This window comes from Falco punctatus, assembly GCF_963210335.1.
Source record: "Falco punctatus genome assembly, chromosome: 10".
NCBI lineage: Eukaryota > Metazoa > Chordata > Aves > Falconiformes > Falconidae > Falco > Falco punctatus.
In genome coordinates this window covers 28,690,673-28,708,032 of record NC_137590.1, presented here as the reverse complement: position 1 = coordinate 28,708,032, position 17,360 = coordinate 28,690,673, and the positions used below count along the sequence as shown (strand labels likewise).

Here is a 17,360-nt window from a genome sequence, read left to right as displayed (position 1 = left end):
ACAGAAAGAAAATACACTGTTTACTGAAGCCATGATTCTGGTTTACTGCCTGTTCCTAGTGCTGAACGGGCTGGAAAAGAGCATCATGTCACTGGTGTGTACGCCTGTGGGGTGGGAAATCGAGTCGCAACTTCATTTCAAGGAGGGACTGCCTATAGTCACAGCTCAGAACAGTAGGCATAGAGAAATCAGAGACTGGAGAGAGATATCTTTAAAATTCCTTCATCTGTTTTACTGAAGCCCTGTGAGGTTTTTGAAAACTATTCTATTTCTTATCATCGTATAAGCCTTTTCAGGTAAACTTATCTATTTGTGTGCGAGAATAGCTTGTTTCCATAATCGAGCTGATAATCTTAACGTGAAACTCTAAGCAACCTACAGAAACATACCCCCACAATCTAAAATACTTTAAAAAAGGAAATAAAAGGCTTTAACATAACTGGAGCTGCTCTCAATTTTTTAAATGTAAATTATCCCTTAAATCTTACTTTTGAAGTCATCATTAATTGCCTCATAGGCCTCATTAATTGTGCCTTTATAAAACACACTCATTGAAAAATACATGCAAATATTCTTCCCATATTAAATTGTCAGTAGTTTCCTTCCTCTTTTAGCTAATTGCTTCATTATGTACTTTTCAAATTGTTTTGTTCTGCAGGGATTAATTTTGCACTGTCTTCATGAGCTGCGAAACTTTTACAATGTATTGTCAAACCCAATGTTGTGTTGCTGGTTTACAACTGCAGGAGTGACTCTGTGCTTTTTGTTACTAGGAGATAATAGGCTTCAAGGGTCACTAAAGGCATGTGCTTCATTCAGGTCTCTTTCAAACGTGTCTATCTCATTGCTAGGCACAGCAATAACCAACATATAAATCACTACACTGCCCAGTTTAAGTCATGAATAGGAAGAGTAAAAGAAACGGCTTTTCATCTTAAAAGGCAAAAAAGCAGCAAACTGAATAACCACATAACCACTGGTTTAGTATTCATGGAGCAACTTACTGCACTGCCCGTCTTTTAAGTTTTTAGCTTTCTCTCCCTTACCACAGCTGTACTTCACCTGATCTAATCTTGCACTAATCTTAAAGACTTGATTAGTAGTACCAGAATACCAGGAACAGAACAGAACACAACACAAAAGAACACAACACAACGGAACACAGTATTTTAAGTTGGAAGGGACCTACAACGATCATCTAGTCCAGCTGCCTGACCAGTTCAGGGCTGCCCAGAAGTTAAAGCATGGTATTGAGGGCATTATCCAAATGTCTCTTAAACACTCGCAGACTTGGGGCATCGACCACCTCTCCAAGAAGCCTGTTCCAGTGTCTGACCACCCTCTCGGTAAAGGAATGCTTCCTGATGTCCAGGCTGAACCTCCCCTGGGCCAGCTTTGAACCCTTCCCACATGCCCTATCACTAGACACAGGGAGAAGAGACTGGCACGTCCCTCTCCACCTCCCCTCCTCAGGAAGCTGTAGCGAGCAGTCAGGTCACCCCTCAGCCCCCTTTTCTCCAAACTAGACAAACCCAAAGTCCTTAGCTGCTCCTCACAGGACATGCTTTCCAGCCCCTTCACCAGCTGTGTTCCCTCCTCTGGGCGCATTCAAGGACCTTCACATCCTTCTTAAACTGTGGGGCCCAGAACCGCACAGCGCTCCAGGTGAGGCCGCCCCAGTGCCGAATACAGCAGGACAGTCACTGCTCTTGATGCGATGCTGTGTTCGATGCCCCCCAGCGTGGGGTTTGCCCTCCCGGCTGCCAGGGCACGCTGCTGACTGGTACTGAGCTGCTGCTGACCAGCACCCCGGGTCCCTTCCTGCAGGGCTGCTCCCCAGCGCTCCTCTCCCAGTTCGTACTTGTGCCCAGCGTCACTCTGTCCTAGGTGCAGAGTCTGCCATTTGGACTTGTTACGTTTCATCCCATTAATCACTGCCCAATACTCCTAGACATCTAGATCCTTCTACAAGGTACCTTGTGCCTCAAGAAACTCAACAGCACCTCCCAGTTTGGCATTACCAGCAATTTTGCTCACGGTGCACTCAACTCCTGCACTCAGAGCACCGATAAATCTATTGAACAGGGCTGGGCACAGAACTGAACCCTGAGGAACACCGCCAGTGACTGGCTGCCACCCAGACGTAGCCCCATTCACTACAACCCCTGGCGCCCTGCCCCTCAGCCAGTTCCTCACCCAGCACAACATGAACCTGCTCGTCCCACAGCTGGACAACTTGTCCAGAAGGGTGCTGTGACGGACAGTATCAAAAGCCTTACTAAAATCCAAAAAACTACATCTACTGCCTTCCCTTCATCCACTACGCAGGTGACCTTATCATAGAATCCATCCCAGTCATCCAGTCAGTTCTGTTACACCACAGCAATCCCTTCCTCTTCCTCACTGGTCTTCCTCTAATCTTTGTTAGATTACTAAATCAGTCTTGCAGTACTAAAAACTCTCCATGAAATCAAATTCTAGAGAGATCTCACCTCAGTATCATGTTAAAACAAATACGGAATCTTCACAAACTAGGCCATGAATAATCGCTATACCAGAAACTACAATGGCATTGCCACCATGCCATGACTTAGAAGTGCAGAAACATATTAAACATGAGACTGTCTTATAATAATGCACTGATTAATTTGCATCTCACCTGGGTCCACTGATTTGTGAATGCATGTTGCCTGAAACTGTTTTATTTCTTTCCATACCACTATAAACAGTTTCCTATCATAAAACGTCAAGATGTGCATATTACTGCCCAGTTGGTGATGTGCAACCACACAGGCACAACCAGTGAAAAAACATCTGTGAGAAATCTTCAAGGCCTCATCCTCCTTCCTTGTAGGGTACAGGGATGCTGTGCATTAGCTGGTGCTGTATCAATCATTTGCTTTCCTGTGGGAGCAGCTAATAAAATGTTCTCTCCCCAGAAAGAGCAAAACCACAAAAATGATTCACTGGTAATGTTGTCTGTATGTATAATTACACATGCTGTAGCTGCAGGTTACCTGCTGAGGCATTCATGGGCAAAACAGGGGGGAAAAGCCAATTATTCCCCTGTAGGTTTGACACAAAACCAGAACAAGCCAGAAAAAGACAGCTTCTGTTGATGTCATGACTGGCACCTGTTCGGAGGCATGACATTTCTTATTTTATTCTCAATAGAGGCTGTGGTGGTTTTTTTCCTGTTGGAATTACAACCCTGTAAATACAGAATTTTAGTCTGTGTCATCTTGGGATTCAGGTTGTTAACACAGTGAGGTACTTTCCAAAACAAAATCAACCTTAGCAATAATTCTGGCCCTGCTGAGAAGCCACTACAGGTTATACAGGGCGTGAGACAAGTATTTACACCATACTGACACTGTCGAAGAATTGGGTTTATCTTGGTGAACGTGTGGGCTATGAAAAGCATTGGCTACATCTTGTAAGAAGTAACATTTGGTCCATCTTTACAAATTTTTCTTGCAGAGTTCAGTCTAGAAAGGGTCTCTTCTTAATTCACAAAATGGATAAAAATAAAATAGACATCTTCCTATTTAAAGCTTTAATGTAAAGTTAAAAAGAAATCACTACCTTAAATAGCAGTATTTAAATTTTACCTAAAAGCAGACACTAAGAATATTCTTATTCTTGTACTTCTCAGGCCTTCCCCTTGGCACATCAACCCAGCACTGTTGAGCAGCACCATGATCATACACTCAGGATTTTTTCTGTACAGCAAGTCATTCCCCGGTGGGAAGGGCTATGGCCCACTTCATAAAATCAAGTGAAAACATGGCTTCAAGACCGCAGCAAGTGACGACAGCTGTCAGTGCAAGAATGGGGGACATCTAGATTCATTCTCCTGAAGGGTATTTTGGGAATATCTACATTGCTTAGTGGAGTGCCATGAAAGAGGACCCGGCAGCAAGGACAAGAGAGGATGCTATGCACACACGGCATATCCCACCGCTCGCTCTCTGTGCAAACAGTTCCTCAGCACAGCAGCTCGGTGAAAAATCCTCTTGGTTTCTTTGTTCCCTCCCAGTCCTTTCCACCTCTTGGTGCACTAGCCACTCAATTTTTCCAACACAACAGTTTGTGAGACAGCTTGGTAAACCATGAACTGATTAATATTAAAATTAACCTGTCAGCTGAAAAAAAAAATAAATTACAATGTCAAGGTTTACTTCTGAACGGGGGGTGTTCATAGAAAGTGGGTACGGGGTGGCCTTGCAGCCAGCTATGTTGGCAGTGCCAAAGCACGGGTGTGCTGCAAGAGTGCTAACGAGGATGGCAAGGAGAAGGAGGAGAAAACACAAACCAGCGTAGCTGTTTAAGCCTATGTGTTGTGAAACTACACCCTAGCTTGTACACTGTACAGAGGCTTTCCTTAATAAAAACAGACATCTATTTACATGTGATATATTCATGATTTCATATAATTTATGGACTGGACTATAAACACCGGCAGGTAAATTTTGGGAAGCTTCTAGGGAAAAAGTCCAAAATGTTTTCAGATGAATACAGAGATTTGGGGCACATGTAAACATCTGCACTTGCTTGTGATTATCAAAAAGAACACTTCTGCAAGGGCATAAGACAGGGATCTCGGGTGAGAAACACTTAGGATACACAAACACTTTGGACTGGTAATGACTGGACATGTAAGCCAGCAACAAGCTTCCATGCACCGTATGGGAGAGACTGGGTTAACTAGTCAGCAATGAAGAATCATGATCCCAGCAGCTGGGGTGGGGGGAAGTTAAAAAAGAAAGAGATAAAAGGACAGGTAGTTAGCACCACACACACCTTCAGGAAAAAAACAAACAACCCACACTCCCAAACAAGCAAGCAAAAAGGAAGTCACCTCTGGAATTTGAGAAAAAATAGATCAGGGAGAGGCATGACAGACTTCATGTCTGCTTGCTCTGCAACAGAGGGACCTTGTTCTATGAACAACACCACAAAGAACACTGGGACAATTTTCTGGTCCAGTAACTCATTTCCTCATCTCTGTCCAAAAAATGCATTCCTCTATTTCTCCACCAACAGAAAAAGCATCAGCAACACGTAAGTTCTATAGGAAAACTGCCAGGCTAACCAGAAATGAAGCAGATACATTTATTACAATATTATTTTATTGCAAATACAACTAATTGCACTATGGCAATATACAGTATAAAAGTAGTGTGCCGTACTCAGTCTGAACTATAAATGCAATTTTCCTCCTGGGTCAGCTGATGTAAAGTCTTGATATGTTGTTTAGTGGGTACAAGATCCATTCCTTTTCCCTTAAAGGGCTATTACCTTCTAACAAAATTTCCTCTTACCCATTTAACAGGGCCATTATATCCCTGTGAACACTAATTCATCTGCAAGCACAAAGTCTTTGTGACATACATAATTACTCTAAGTAAAAGCCTGGGCTTACATTCCCTTGACTCTGATGATGACTTAAGTCTGCGACCTGAGGCAAATCACTGAATATTTGTTCAAGCATCCCTAAAAATGGTACAAACAACTTTGTTGTAACAGATATTTGGAAGCTTTATCAAACATGTAGGCTGCTTTAAAAGACAAAATGATTGCTACAGGCTTGCCCTTGATCGAAATTCTGCTGACTTCAGTGGTGATTGGCATAGGCCTTTTAAGTCTGCTGAAAACTAGACTTGAACAATCTAATGCAGGATCTAATTGACTGCACCCAGTTGATCGCAATGGATTTGTAGGGGCTTCTGTAACTACAACTACTGCTTGTGCAAGCACTACCCAGGAGCAGAGCCTAAATGACAGTGAGAAACGACAGATCTACACTCGCGTTTTGTTTCTGCTGTAACGCAGTTGCCAACACAGCTCCTGTTTGGTCTCTTGGATAAGCAATGTGATTCCAGTTTGCCCTCCAAATGCGATCTGGTCCCTTAAAAGCATGCTTAAGTCCATTCAGTTGGGAATGATTGAACATAAACCACAAAGAAGTATTACTCATCCTAACGTGAGTTTAAGAATATGGTTCTGGGGCACAGTAAATGAATCTTTCAAAAATCTCAGATGAAGTGACTGAGCTGCTCAAAAAGGATGCTGTCAAGTCTTACATCAACCAGCCTGCCTTTATTTTCTTATGGGGCAAAAAATAAAATAGCTTTGCAAGAAAATATTTGCTTGAGGAGAAAATACAGTGTTGCTTCTAAGATTCAAAATGCATTCATATTTTGAACTCATCTGTCAGCTTCTAGCTCAAGGCAACAGAACTCTATTAATATTTATTTAATAATATATGTTTAATATTTTACAAATGCTATTACAAAGCCACAGACAAGGGTAAAAAATCTTCAAAGTTAAAATAATACACCAAATTAGAGGCAAATAGAACTGAGAAACTAATTCACTAGAGTCACAGAGAATAATGCTCCAATCAAAGACCTGTTTTCTGTAGCTTGGTACGGTTTACCAGCAATGGACGCTTCAGATACAGTTTCCAATAGTTGGGGATTTTCTTGCACTCGTGTAACACAAATAAATAAATATTTGTGCAGATGATGAGATGACAAAAATACTTCCTGGGACAGGATAGTTGGATAAGTCTCCATTTCATCAGGGTCTAATTTCTGTCCCTTCACAGTGAAAATTCCATCAGTTCAGCCAAAACCAAACCATTTCACAATTTTAGAAGACACTATAATGGTTTCTCCTTTATAATGAAAAGAAATCCTAAATAGGTAGACTTTGCTTCTCAGAAGCCTCTAAGCTGGGAAATTAAATCTTATCTCACATCACTGAAGATGCAGCTGCTAACAAAACGAAAACAAGAATTTGTGCACAGGCACAGACAGCAATTCACCCAGTCCTGTCATCACATGCTGCTGCAGCTGGTCTGCATATGAGCTTGGCTCACAGTAGTTTTACATCCTCTGGAACAAAATTAGTAATATAAGGACACAGGACCATGCTCTGCTTAGCATGTTTAAGATAAACAGATAGCTCAAATGATCCTGACTCTTGTTGCTATTTCTGTAGTTGAAAGTAACCTCTCCTGTTCCTGCAGATATTTGGTCTTACGTGCTGATACATAAAATTTCCCAATGAAAGAATTTACTTCCAGTGCCTAAATACTGCAAAGAATGGAAACAGGCTGTGTGAAATTTGCTTAGAAATTCAAGCTATGAAAGAAAATTAAGGAAATTTCACTAGGTAGCAGCTCCATCATATCAGAAAATGTGATACACAACATCCTACTTCTCGGCTAGCCTGGATATCAGCATGCAGCGCCTGCTTCTTCACCCCAATGTGATAATGCATATCACACGGCAGAATGCTAGATGAAACCAGATATTTCTTAAAAAAGGAAAATGGCAATGAAAGATGAAGCACAATGAGCAATCCGTAGTCATGGGTTGGAAAGCACCGTTTTAAAATGGAAAAATTATTTATTGCACTAATACTGTAATTATAATGTAGTTTTTGTAGAACAATGACTATATTAAGTGATTCATCAAGGGCCTCGCAGCTGAAAACAATGCAAGTAATCTAGAGATGACTGTTTGGTGCTGCAGAGACAAAAACGTAGTTCAGCAGCAGAGACAGACCATCTGGCCTGAAATCACCTGCTGACTACAGCTTTCCACATCGCCCTGTCTAAAGGAAATGAAAGACAACCCCTTGGAGCTGCACCTCTAGGGATGAGTGCTTAGGATGCAGGGGAATGACATGGCTGCCCACTGTCATATGAGAGCACACTCGAAGCAGCCACCTGGATTTTGCCAGGACGCGGTGTACGGCCCCAGGTGTGCACCAGAAGCAGGTGGCTGCGGGAAGGAGCTTGCTTTTCAAGCTTAACATCTGTAGACATAATATTGTGCTTCCCAGAAGCTCTAATACTGCACTGTACATTTATATTCATCCTGGTATTATCTGGGATATGCTGAGAATTGTGAGAAGAGTTGGTAATAAACTGCTGAAAAATCTGTTCATTACCTCTCAGTAATTTGTTCTGATATAGCCAGGAACACAGATCCAAGCCAGAATAAAGTCAGACGAGGCAGCATACATTATGCTACCTTGCACACTACAATCTGTTACAGATGAAAGTATTTTATGTAGGTCAGGCACTGCTTCCCTGGAGACAGACAAAAAGCCATAAGGAAATCAGAGAAGTGTTGGGCCTTATTCCAGTGATCCAGTCTACTCCAGAGTTTCAATTACGCAGAGATTTGTATCTCTCTTGGTCTTGCCTATCAAAGTGCTCTTCCCAATCAACTTCTGCAAGGCTAAGTATAGCAGACTGGACAGCACATATCTCATGATGCAAAACTAGATAAAACTCCTCTTGCTCACACAAGGAGACAATAGTTTTGTCAGTTGAAAAAAGAAACGAAAAATCAAAGTGATACTAATTTTCAACTCATCGCAACATTGAGCTGCAAAATCAGGTTTCAGGAACAGAAGACGGCTCTCTCTGGCCCTCACAGTGAGGAGAATGGTGTTAATAAAAGCAGCAGACTTGCATTTCTCTCTCTCTTTCCTTAAAACCATGATCTGATGTAACTGAGAGGGGATCTGCACTTCAGTCTTGCTGCAATAACACTTTATCTCTGACAGGTGGGAGAAAAAGAATTTCAGGACCCCAGAGTAAATAAATTCTTTTTTTTTGTTGTTTGTTTTTTTGCTATTGTACAATAGTATGCTTTTATTCTGGCAACTAAAAAGCACAAAATACAAGCTTCCACTACCATTTCATAGCAGAGTTCAGAATTTAATTTTATAACACACATCATACCACTTTTTATTACCACCCATCTAAGAGTTTCTCCTGGATCAAAAATCTGAAAGATCCTCAGACAGAAAAGCACTGTATTTTCAGAATGGTATTTAGCTGTGAAGAGACACAGAAAGTAGTACACAAATCACACCCAATACTGCGTATAGTAAACAGATGAAGAGTGTATGATGGAAGAAGAAAGTATGTCCACTTACACACTTTACAAATATCTTAATTTCCCTCCAGAGGGAAGGTAGCATAACTGCCTATATATTCCAGTTTGCTCCATAATGATTTTCCAAATTCAAATTAACCAAGCGATCTAGAAAGGCTTTTCCCATTATGCCTGTGAGAAACTATTCTCCTTACTGAATCTAGGATAACAGGTAAGCAGGGAGTTTTAGGTACCGTCTCTGCAGAATTCTAGCACTGTTACTTGAAGGAAAGAGTAATACCAAATTCTGTATTTCTATCCTTGTCCCAGGTAAGTTCTTTAAAAAGATACAGGAGTTTGTGCTCTTCGCCCCACCAAAATACAATTTATAGTACTGCAGAGCTGTGGATCTCCTTTGCATGCCATCGTCCATACATTTTTGACTGTTTTTTCCCCCTGCAAAAAGAAGTAAGCTGTATTTTTAAATGTAAGCCACCAGTGTTGGTTGGTCACGTTCCTTACCCTGATTCCCAGCTCCACATTCTCTCCTCCGTATACTTCCATGCCTTCATCCAGTAAGCCAATCTCTTGGAAATATTCTCTATCTACTATAAAGCATCCAATCAACGCAGGACTTCTGGAAGAATAAACCAGCAGCAACAAAATTAGCAGATAGAATATGAACAATTTTACTATTCAGACATAGATTATAACTGCTGGTTCAAATTGTGCATCAGGGCAAATTCTTACGGAGGTGTCTCTCAAACAAATTTATTCAGCTTTGTCTTCTAATGTTCTTGATTCTATGGTGAAATAAGTACCATTGAAGGAAAACAGACTCAAAATTATTTGACATACATATTCACCAGGACAGCTAAGAATTCAGTGCTAACAATACTAGAGCCAGGAGCCTCAAATTTGTTTCTGAGGCACCAGCCATTCTAGTCTCTGTCCCTGCTAAGTCCTCAGGTTTCTGTCTGTAATTATTAACAAGGATACCCAATGATGCAAGTCAGGTTCATCTACAGCTAAGAACGCTTGTCTGTAAGCTTATGTAAAAGAAGATACTATTTCTTGAACAGGAACATCCAGATAAAGTTTTGTAATACAAAATCAAGAAATGTCTGCCCTTACCAGCATACTGCAACATTAGCCCATTGTCCTCAGCCAAATTTAAATAAGTCAAAAATCTTTACTCAATCGGTAAGCTTGTTTTATGTCATGACACGAATCAACCAACTTCTACTGTGCAGAGCTAATCTTATGAAGGTAAGAGTTCAGGCACAAAGAGTACAATTTTACCTCTGTGAGATGCAGAGGAGGACAATACAGAGGAATTTGGCCTTTTCATTTTTCTTCTACCTTATAATCCACACTGGCAAGAAATAAAAATGTCTTTTCTGATTATTATGCTGGTAACGGGAACTATGGTAGCAACAGGATATTAATTAGCAGTACAGGGAAAATCATCCTGCACTTACTGGGAACATTCAAGCTGCAGTAAGTGTAGACATCTGCTTTCAAAGAGATTATAGATGTCTTAATCACAAATTGTACAATTCTACAGAAATCTACACATTTAAACCTTTAACTTGAAGTGCTATAGTACTCACTTTATAACAATGAAAGGCTGTTTCTGATGTATTTATTAATGAAAAAAATAGCAGTTAACGTCACTTCAAAAATTGTACTTATTTTATGACAAAGTACTTTTGCTTTTGGTGTTGTTTTAGAAGTATTTTTCAGAGTACCTGCTTCCCTTTGTTAGAATTCCAGAAGCATATTGGAGGCATGATAGAAGCCATCAATCAGTACAATTTTTCTTCATTTTAATTATCTAGTACACACATGCAATGTATTGTACTAAATAAAAGGCTTCAGGGAAAGAGCTGGGGAACAAATCTAAACATCCAATATTCATAAAGGACATTCACTCCACAATCCTCACATAGAACAGAGTTTTGGGGTAAAATGGAAAAGTGGATTTTCTCTTTATTCTGAGTTTAAACACTTTTCATTTTAAAAGTCACCATAATTAACACAGAAGGTTTGCCTCTCCAGGACTTAGTAGAAAACGTTAAAGCATTTTCATAATCTTAACAGAGTTCATTAACACCAATAACCATTTCTAATGATGGGGCAATTACCACCCCCTGTTATATATGTCTGTGGCAAACCTGTGAATTTTTATGTCCTACTTTTCAGTTCTAGGGCCTGTCCTAATGAGCAACATCTTGGTCAGTACAGTTCAGAGTGTTTAAGCTGACAACGCCTGAAAAAAGCTGCCTGCCTGAAAAGACTGAACTACTGGATGAAAGATACCCCCTACACTGACTGCGTGGAAACTGACTGGTAGTGATTACCCCCTTGAGCTTCTACTACTATCTAAGGTTCTGCTTTGCAGGTGGTAAAAACAGTCTTCACACTTTCTTTTTGCAAAGAGTGAGAGTATAGGTACCAGTGACCTCCTTGGTATGAATGCATAGCTGTAAGAACAGTCTGGAATCTCAGCAGAGCTGCTGAGGGAATCCAGAGGTACCTACTCTCCTCCCCAAGATAAGGGTTTTCTTCTGTACCAGCCTAACAATATTCTAGACATGATACGAAAGTACAGAGTGAGATTGTACCAAGGCAAGGATCTAATATAGCCATTGCTCACACACTGTAGCGGACTAGCATTAACTCCTAGGATGTAACACAGCTGTAAAGCTATGAGTATTATAAAGAATACAACTGTCAGATCAGTTCATTTGTAAATCAAATTCTGTTTCTGGCCTATTACCACTAAATCAGCAGACGACACTTGGAGAAAGCAGTGCTGCTGAGCATTCAAGTCTACCATTTCACTGTGGCTATGTTTTGCCCCAAGCTAGTAACAAGGAAACCTATTTTAAAAAGATCTGAAAACAGCAGTTTTCTTGAAGAATGTGTGGGGGTCAAGGACAACAGCAGAAGAGGACAGTTCAAGGACATTTAACTAATTTAACATTGCAGTCAGTAAAATCTGCTGAGACCACCCCCCCATCTGTGATACCTAGATGAGCATTGCCAGGGACACACCAATCTAGGTCACAGCTGCATGTTACCTTATTGGAGCAGTTGTGTTCTGCAGTTTCCACCATGACTTAGGAGGGTTCAGATATCGGCACCACAGCTCCCAGTCAAACCCCTGTGCTGAGAGGGGATACTCCTCTATTTCAAAATTATCATACTTAATGTTATCAAATGATGGAGAAATTACTCTCTTTCTGTTTTCTTTTATCCTAGTGAGCACCGGTTCAGCCCTGAAAAAAAAAAGTGTTAAAGATTATGTCTTTAACAGTAGAAGTATAGCACCGATGGAAATCACAGACTCATAGAATAGTTTGGGTTGGAAGGGACTCTTAAATGCCATCTAGTCTAACCCCCCAAATAAACAGCAGGTTAAGCTGCATATTTCAGAAGGGGCAAAGTCTACACCTGTTACCCATTCAGAGCTACCTTCGCTTTGAGATGGATTTTTGACAGAAGATTCTGCCCCAAAATAACACGCTGCAGTATTTTACCTAGGATGCCCTATTGTTAACCTTGACGTGACCTACTGAATGGAAGAAATGAGTATCTGCCTATCGAACATTTTTTACACCCTTGCTACCAAATAATGATAACTTCAGGCTCTCAATATTATCAAGGACATCAAAATCAGAGTTAATAATAGATCTATCCTAGGGACAGAAGCTCCTGCCTTTTTACCATCTTTTTTACTCAAGAAGCACAGAGATATTAAATCCAGACTGAACAAGGTGAAATACATGGGTTTAGTTACGTGCTACTTTTTCACAGAGCAGCAGCCTCAGTGCAAAAATTATACTTCCTTGTTTACACTGTAGAACATAAAAGAAACATAATATTTTTAATTAAAGGAAGATTAATTTTCCCCTATGGGTAAAGGGCTATGTTATCAGAGGGTTTTAACATGCAGTTTTCCAATATAGTTTAAATACATTGTAATTACACCAGGAGATGACTCATACTATAAAAATGGATCTAGGTATGTTACACAGCACAAACAAATTTTCATGCTTGTGCCCATGACTGTGTCTGAATCTTCATTAAAAAGATCAGAACGCTCATCCTCTATATGCAAGCAAAATGCCATTCAGTAATTTATAAATAGTGCTTAGAAAAGGTCCCCTGGTCAGAGATATTCAAGGAGACACATACCATCCCACATTGAATTCCACATGGGCATCAAAGAGAGCAACTACTGGTGCTGTGGCTACTCTCCATCCACTAACTCGAGATCGAATCAGCCCCTCTTGTTTGCTGTGTCGAACAACCTTGATGAAACCAGGCTTACGGGCATTCACTTCATCAACATACTTCTTCAGTTTCTCCTTGAGTTCTTCTGTGGAAAAGAAAGAATTAACTGTTAGCAAGAAGTGTCAGCTTGACAAGATGTAAAAACCTGTTCTTTCAGCAGAACTCCTTCAGGAGTCTTCATACATGGAAATACTCCCTTTTGATTTAACTAGTAAGAATTCTCAAGTATCAAGTCTAAAGGGAGGCAAACAAAAACTAGGACCATAAATTGTATAGTAATAAAAAAATTCCAAGTGTAACTATTTAGCCTACATGACCAACATCAGAATCCTGCCACTGTTTAACATTATGATTGAGTGCTTTATTTTATGGCATGTTAAAGTACCACAGCTACTTAAGTGCATACTGTGTTACTGTAGCAACAAACAAGATAACTATCTTACATTTCCAGAAATATATGCCCAAGTATTGTTCACAAACTTTCTTTACCAATATTTCAAGAAAAAAATAATAATAAAATTAATTATTTATCTCTATTCCATTTCTCTTTCTAAACTTCAACAGCTCTTTTCTATTGGTACTAAAAAGTTCTCAGCAGAACAAAGGCCAGTAAAAGTACTGGAGCAGAACAATTCCCAATTAAAATATGATCACTTTTAAATAAGCAGTTATCATATATCTGGTTTAAAGACCTTTCCACGAGAAATTCCAATATGTAGAGCTGAAATATGCTGTTCACTATTATAGACTGGAAACAGTTTACTATTCCTTATTAGCATTGCTATGTCATGATACCACTCTGAATTCCCTTGGTGTTATTAAGTTCCCTTTCTTCCAAATCTCTGCAAATCCAGAAATGTCTTTGCTATCATGCAGAATAATGCTCCTGTTGTTACAATGCTGAACAGGACATCGTAAAATCTGCGTGAAAAGCTCAATTCTGCCTAGCCCTTTCTGTGAAAACTGGAGCAAGCCAGTTAAGTTCTCCATACTCAATTCCTCACCTGCGGAATGGGATCACCACGCCTGTTTCTTCTTTTCAGTTTATTTAGACTTTAAAACTCTAGAGAACAGCAGTTTTCTTTTTCTCTGCATTTGGCCAGTGCCTAGTGCCCCAGGGCACTGAGCTGAGGGGAGGCTGCATCAGGCAGGGGGTGGCACCAGAGCCCAGCAGAGGAAGGAGCAGCACCCTGTAAGTCAGCACCCTGGGAGGGAGTACAGCTTCTGACACATTGGCTGGCCCACATTGCCTCCTGGTAAAATACGACATGGTTCTTTTTTTTTAAAACCTACCTTCCTTTCTCTTTCCTTTGTTTTGCTACCATTAGCTGTGCAATCTGCTCCTAGCTATGTGTCAGGGGGGCATTTTTGCACTGAGCACAGGTAGCTTCTCAACATAAGCCAGCTGCTCTGGGAACTGGTTGCCTCAAACAGATCTGGATAACATCACACTAGAATGGTTAATGTAACAGAAAATTAAGAACAAGCACACCTTACTAGCCACAGTAAATGTTCATCCTTGAAAGGAGATGGATGTGTCCTCTTAGACTGACAGAGGAACAGAGCTGTCTCAAAAGGTGTCCTCTAACCTGAAGACATGACCTTAGTGGACCTACTTCTCTGAGGATATGGAGGAAAGGACAAGATGGTCAAGTGCAAAGACTCCTTAAATTCACCCCTCTTCAACAAGACAGCCACCAGGCATGATGCTCCTGCAGCTGCTTCCACTGGCTTTGCAGGAGTGTGCATGCCACATACCTTTGTGTAAATGACTCTGCACGGAAGGGAGAGAAAAACCAAAAAAAAGTGCTGATACTTACAGTTTTTCATGAAGAACAAGAATTAAAAAGAAATAATCTGATGACCATGTCCATCACAGTACTTAAACCGCAGCTATATTTTAGGAATGGACTCAATATATTCCTACAATTTGCTATGTTACATTGCCAATAGCTATTCAAATTGTTTACCAATTACTGCATTGCCTTGAATAAACAATAAGAGGCATTTACACACCTAGCACAGAGCACTATTCTACCTTCTATTATATTTGCTGCATATTGATCAATACACTTTCCTTCATAAAGCCAAAAATCACATTCAGGTTTTCTAATGCTTATGCAATGCCACGTGTTCTTATTGTTCATCCCTTAACACACAAGAAATTTGTAGCAAGCACAAAACTATCAAACCAACGACTAGCTAACAGCACTTTAAATTCAAAAGAAGACATTATGAAATTGTGCCCACCTAAAAATAGTGCAAAACTGTTCTCTATTCCCAAAACGTAACATTGTGGAGGGTGAATATCAAAACATGATGATCAAAGCTTTGTTCTCAGTGTAAGCGGCTGTTCATAGCTTTACAATACCAGGAAGCTTTATTTGCCACAACAATACAGCATCACCACTGAGTATTAAATACATAAAAGGAAAGCAGGCTCTAATCAAGGACTTGAAAATCAGTACCCTTGATAGAGTCATTGTTCTCTCAATCACCTTCATTTTTAGCAAGTGGCTATTCTTACTCCTGTCATGCACTTTTCTTAATGTGGACTGACTTTATAAGCTTGAGTAAACACAAAATCTTTTCAATAGCAAGGTGTAAGATGGAAATAAGTGGAAATGGAAGAGAACCCAAATCTTGGCTTGCCACCAGCACGACTTCAGCTGCACATTATAGCTGTGACATTTACTAGGCAGTACACACTTCTAATTTTCTGGTTACACTGCAGCTTTTTGCAAATTAAGTGAATGGCCTGAGAGAGTCTCAGGGGAACCTTGGAGGCTTACTCATGCTCAGTATGGAGGAATCCTTCCCTGGACTTCAGCCTCAGGAGGCAGAGAAAACTGCTGCATTTTACCTAATCTTCAATACTGGCCTAGGAGCAGGGACTTACTCTGTAGCATGTCCACAGGAGACAAAGCAGTATTTTGCAGTCAGGCATTTTCTGGCCTTTGTTATTCAAAACAGATTAGCCTTGCTTTGCAAAGGCAGAGTGCTGAGCAGAGCATTATGTGCACCCTTTGTTTTACAAAACCTATTGGGCAGACTCTCCCAGAAGAAAAGATAAGTCTACTAAAAAAAATGTAACATTTTCACTTAGCCACAGGATATAGCAGACATGTAAATGAAGCTTAAAAAGTCACTATTTTGGGAAAAACATTAAAGATGCCCTAGCAGGATGCTTAAGTCAGGTTTTTTCATGCATTCCACATTTTGCTGAGTTTTACATGAGGAATTTCGAGTTCAGTTGTCTTTGACAGTTTTAGAGCACCCTGTCCAACTGGACTGAATGATGGGACTCTCGCCCTAGAACTGATTGTACACTTTGTGATGGCACTGGATGGTCTTCAGCAATATATTTTTAACCCACCCTCCGTTTTTTTCCACTTTAGATATGTTGCTTGAATAACAAACAGTGTTTTTCATTAATTATTGTGCTTCACTGCTTTATGCCACCATAGGGAGAAGAAAGGGAATGAGCAAATGTGTCATCTTCAATACACTGTTGATTTGGTTTCTAATTATGGAAACAAATAGGCCTATAAAGATAGATGCATTTGCCTTTCAGTGCAGAATCTCTCAAAAAGGACTCAATTGGACTAAGCTGAATGAGTATCTGCAACTGGAGAGAAAGAGCAGCCGTATATGGAACGGGAAAACAGTGCCGATCTGGCACTTGGACATGTTGCAGCCTACCACCTGTCTCTATATGGTACAGCACAGCACAACTCTCCTCATAAATGCATAATTAATGTGCCATAATTATGTTTAATATTAACATAATTAAGTTCTAATACTTCTAAGAGGTTGTTTGCTTGTTTTTAACAAATCCAAAAAGATTCTGTTTTACAAGTTTCCTTATTCAGCACGACAAAGCAGCGCTAAAGAATTCGTGCAACTTTGCCTCCGTAGGAAGCAAGAGGCAAGGCAGGATGGAGGCAGGGAGCATAAGCAGTCAGAAGATGTCAGCCATCCCACACCTACAGAAACTGTATATGAAGGGATCATTTAGTTCATGAAAATCCCTTCACAAGCCATCTTGCTTTCCCGATATGGTCTGAGAGAATGGTGGCTTGAGGGAGGCCCTGGCAATGCAGCTGCTCTCCTTGCAATACTGTGGCTTGCTTGGCTTGTGGGAGTGGCCAGTCC

The 17,360-nt window shown here is 40.4% G+C and overlaps 1 protein-coding gene across 6 annotated transcripts in view; it reads right to left on the bottom strand.

Moving 5' to 3' along the window:
- The window catches only part of GALNT18 (polypeptide N-acetylgalactosaminyltransferase 18), a 328,849-nt gene that overhangs the window by 63,313 nt on the left and 248,176 nt on the right, over positions 1 to 17,360 (bottom strand). For 5 of the 6 annotated variants that reach the window (XM_080404738.1, XM_080404741.1, XM_080404739.1 and 2 more), the window contains 3 exons: positions 13,107 to 13,290; positions 11,990 to 12,187; positions 9,426 to 9,540 (listed from right to left, as the gene is read on the bottom strand). In XM_080404738.1, the coding sequence (XP_080260864.1) occupies positions 9,426 to 9,540; positions 11,990 to 12,187; positions 13,107 to 13,290 (497 nt within the window). The remainder of the gene's footprint in view (positions 1 to 9,425; positions 9,541 to 11,989; positions 12,188 to 13,106; positions 13,291 to 17,360) is intronic. The other variant, XM_080404740.1, reaches the window with a different exon arrangement.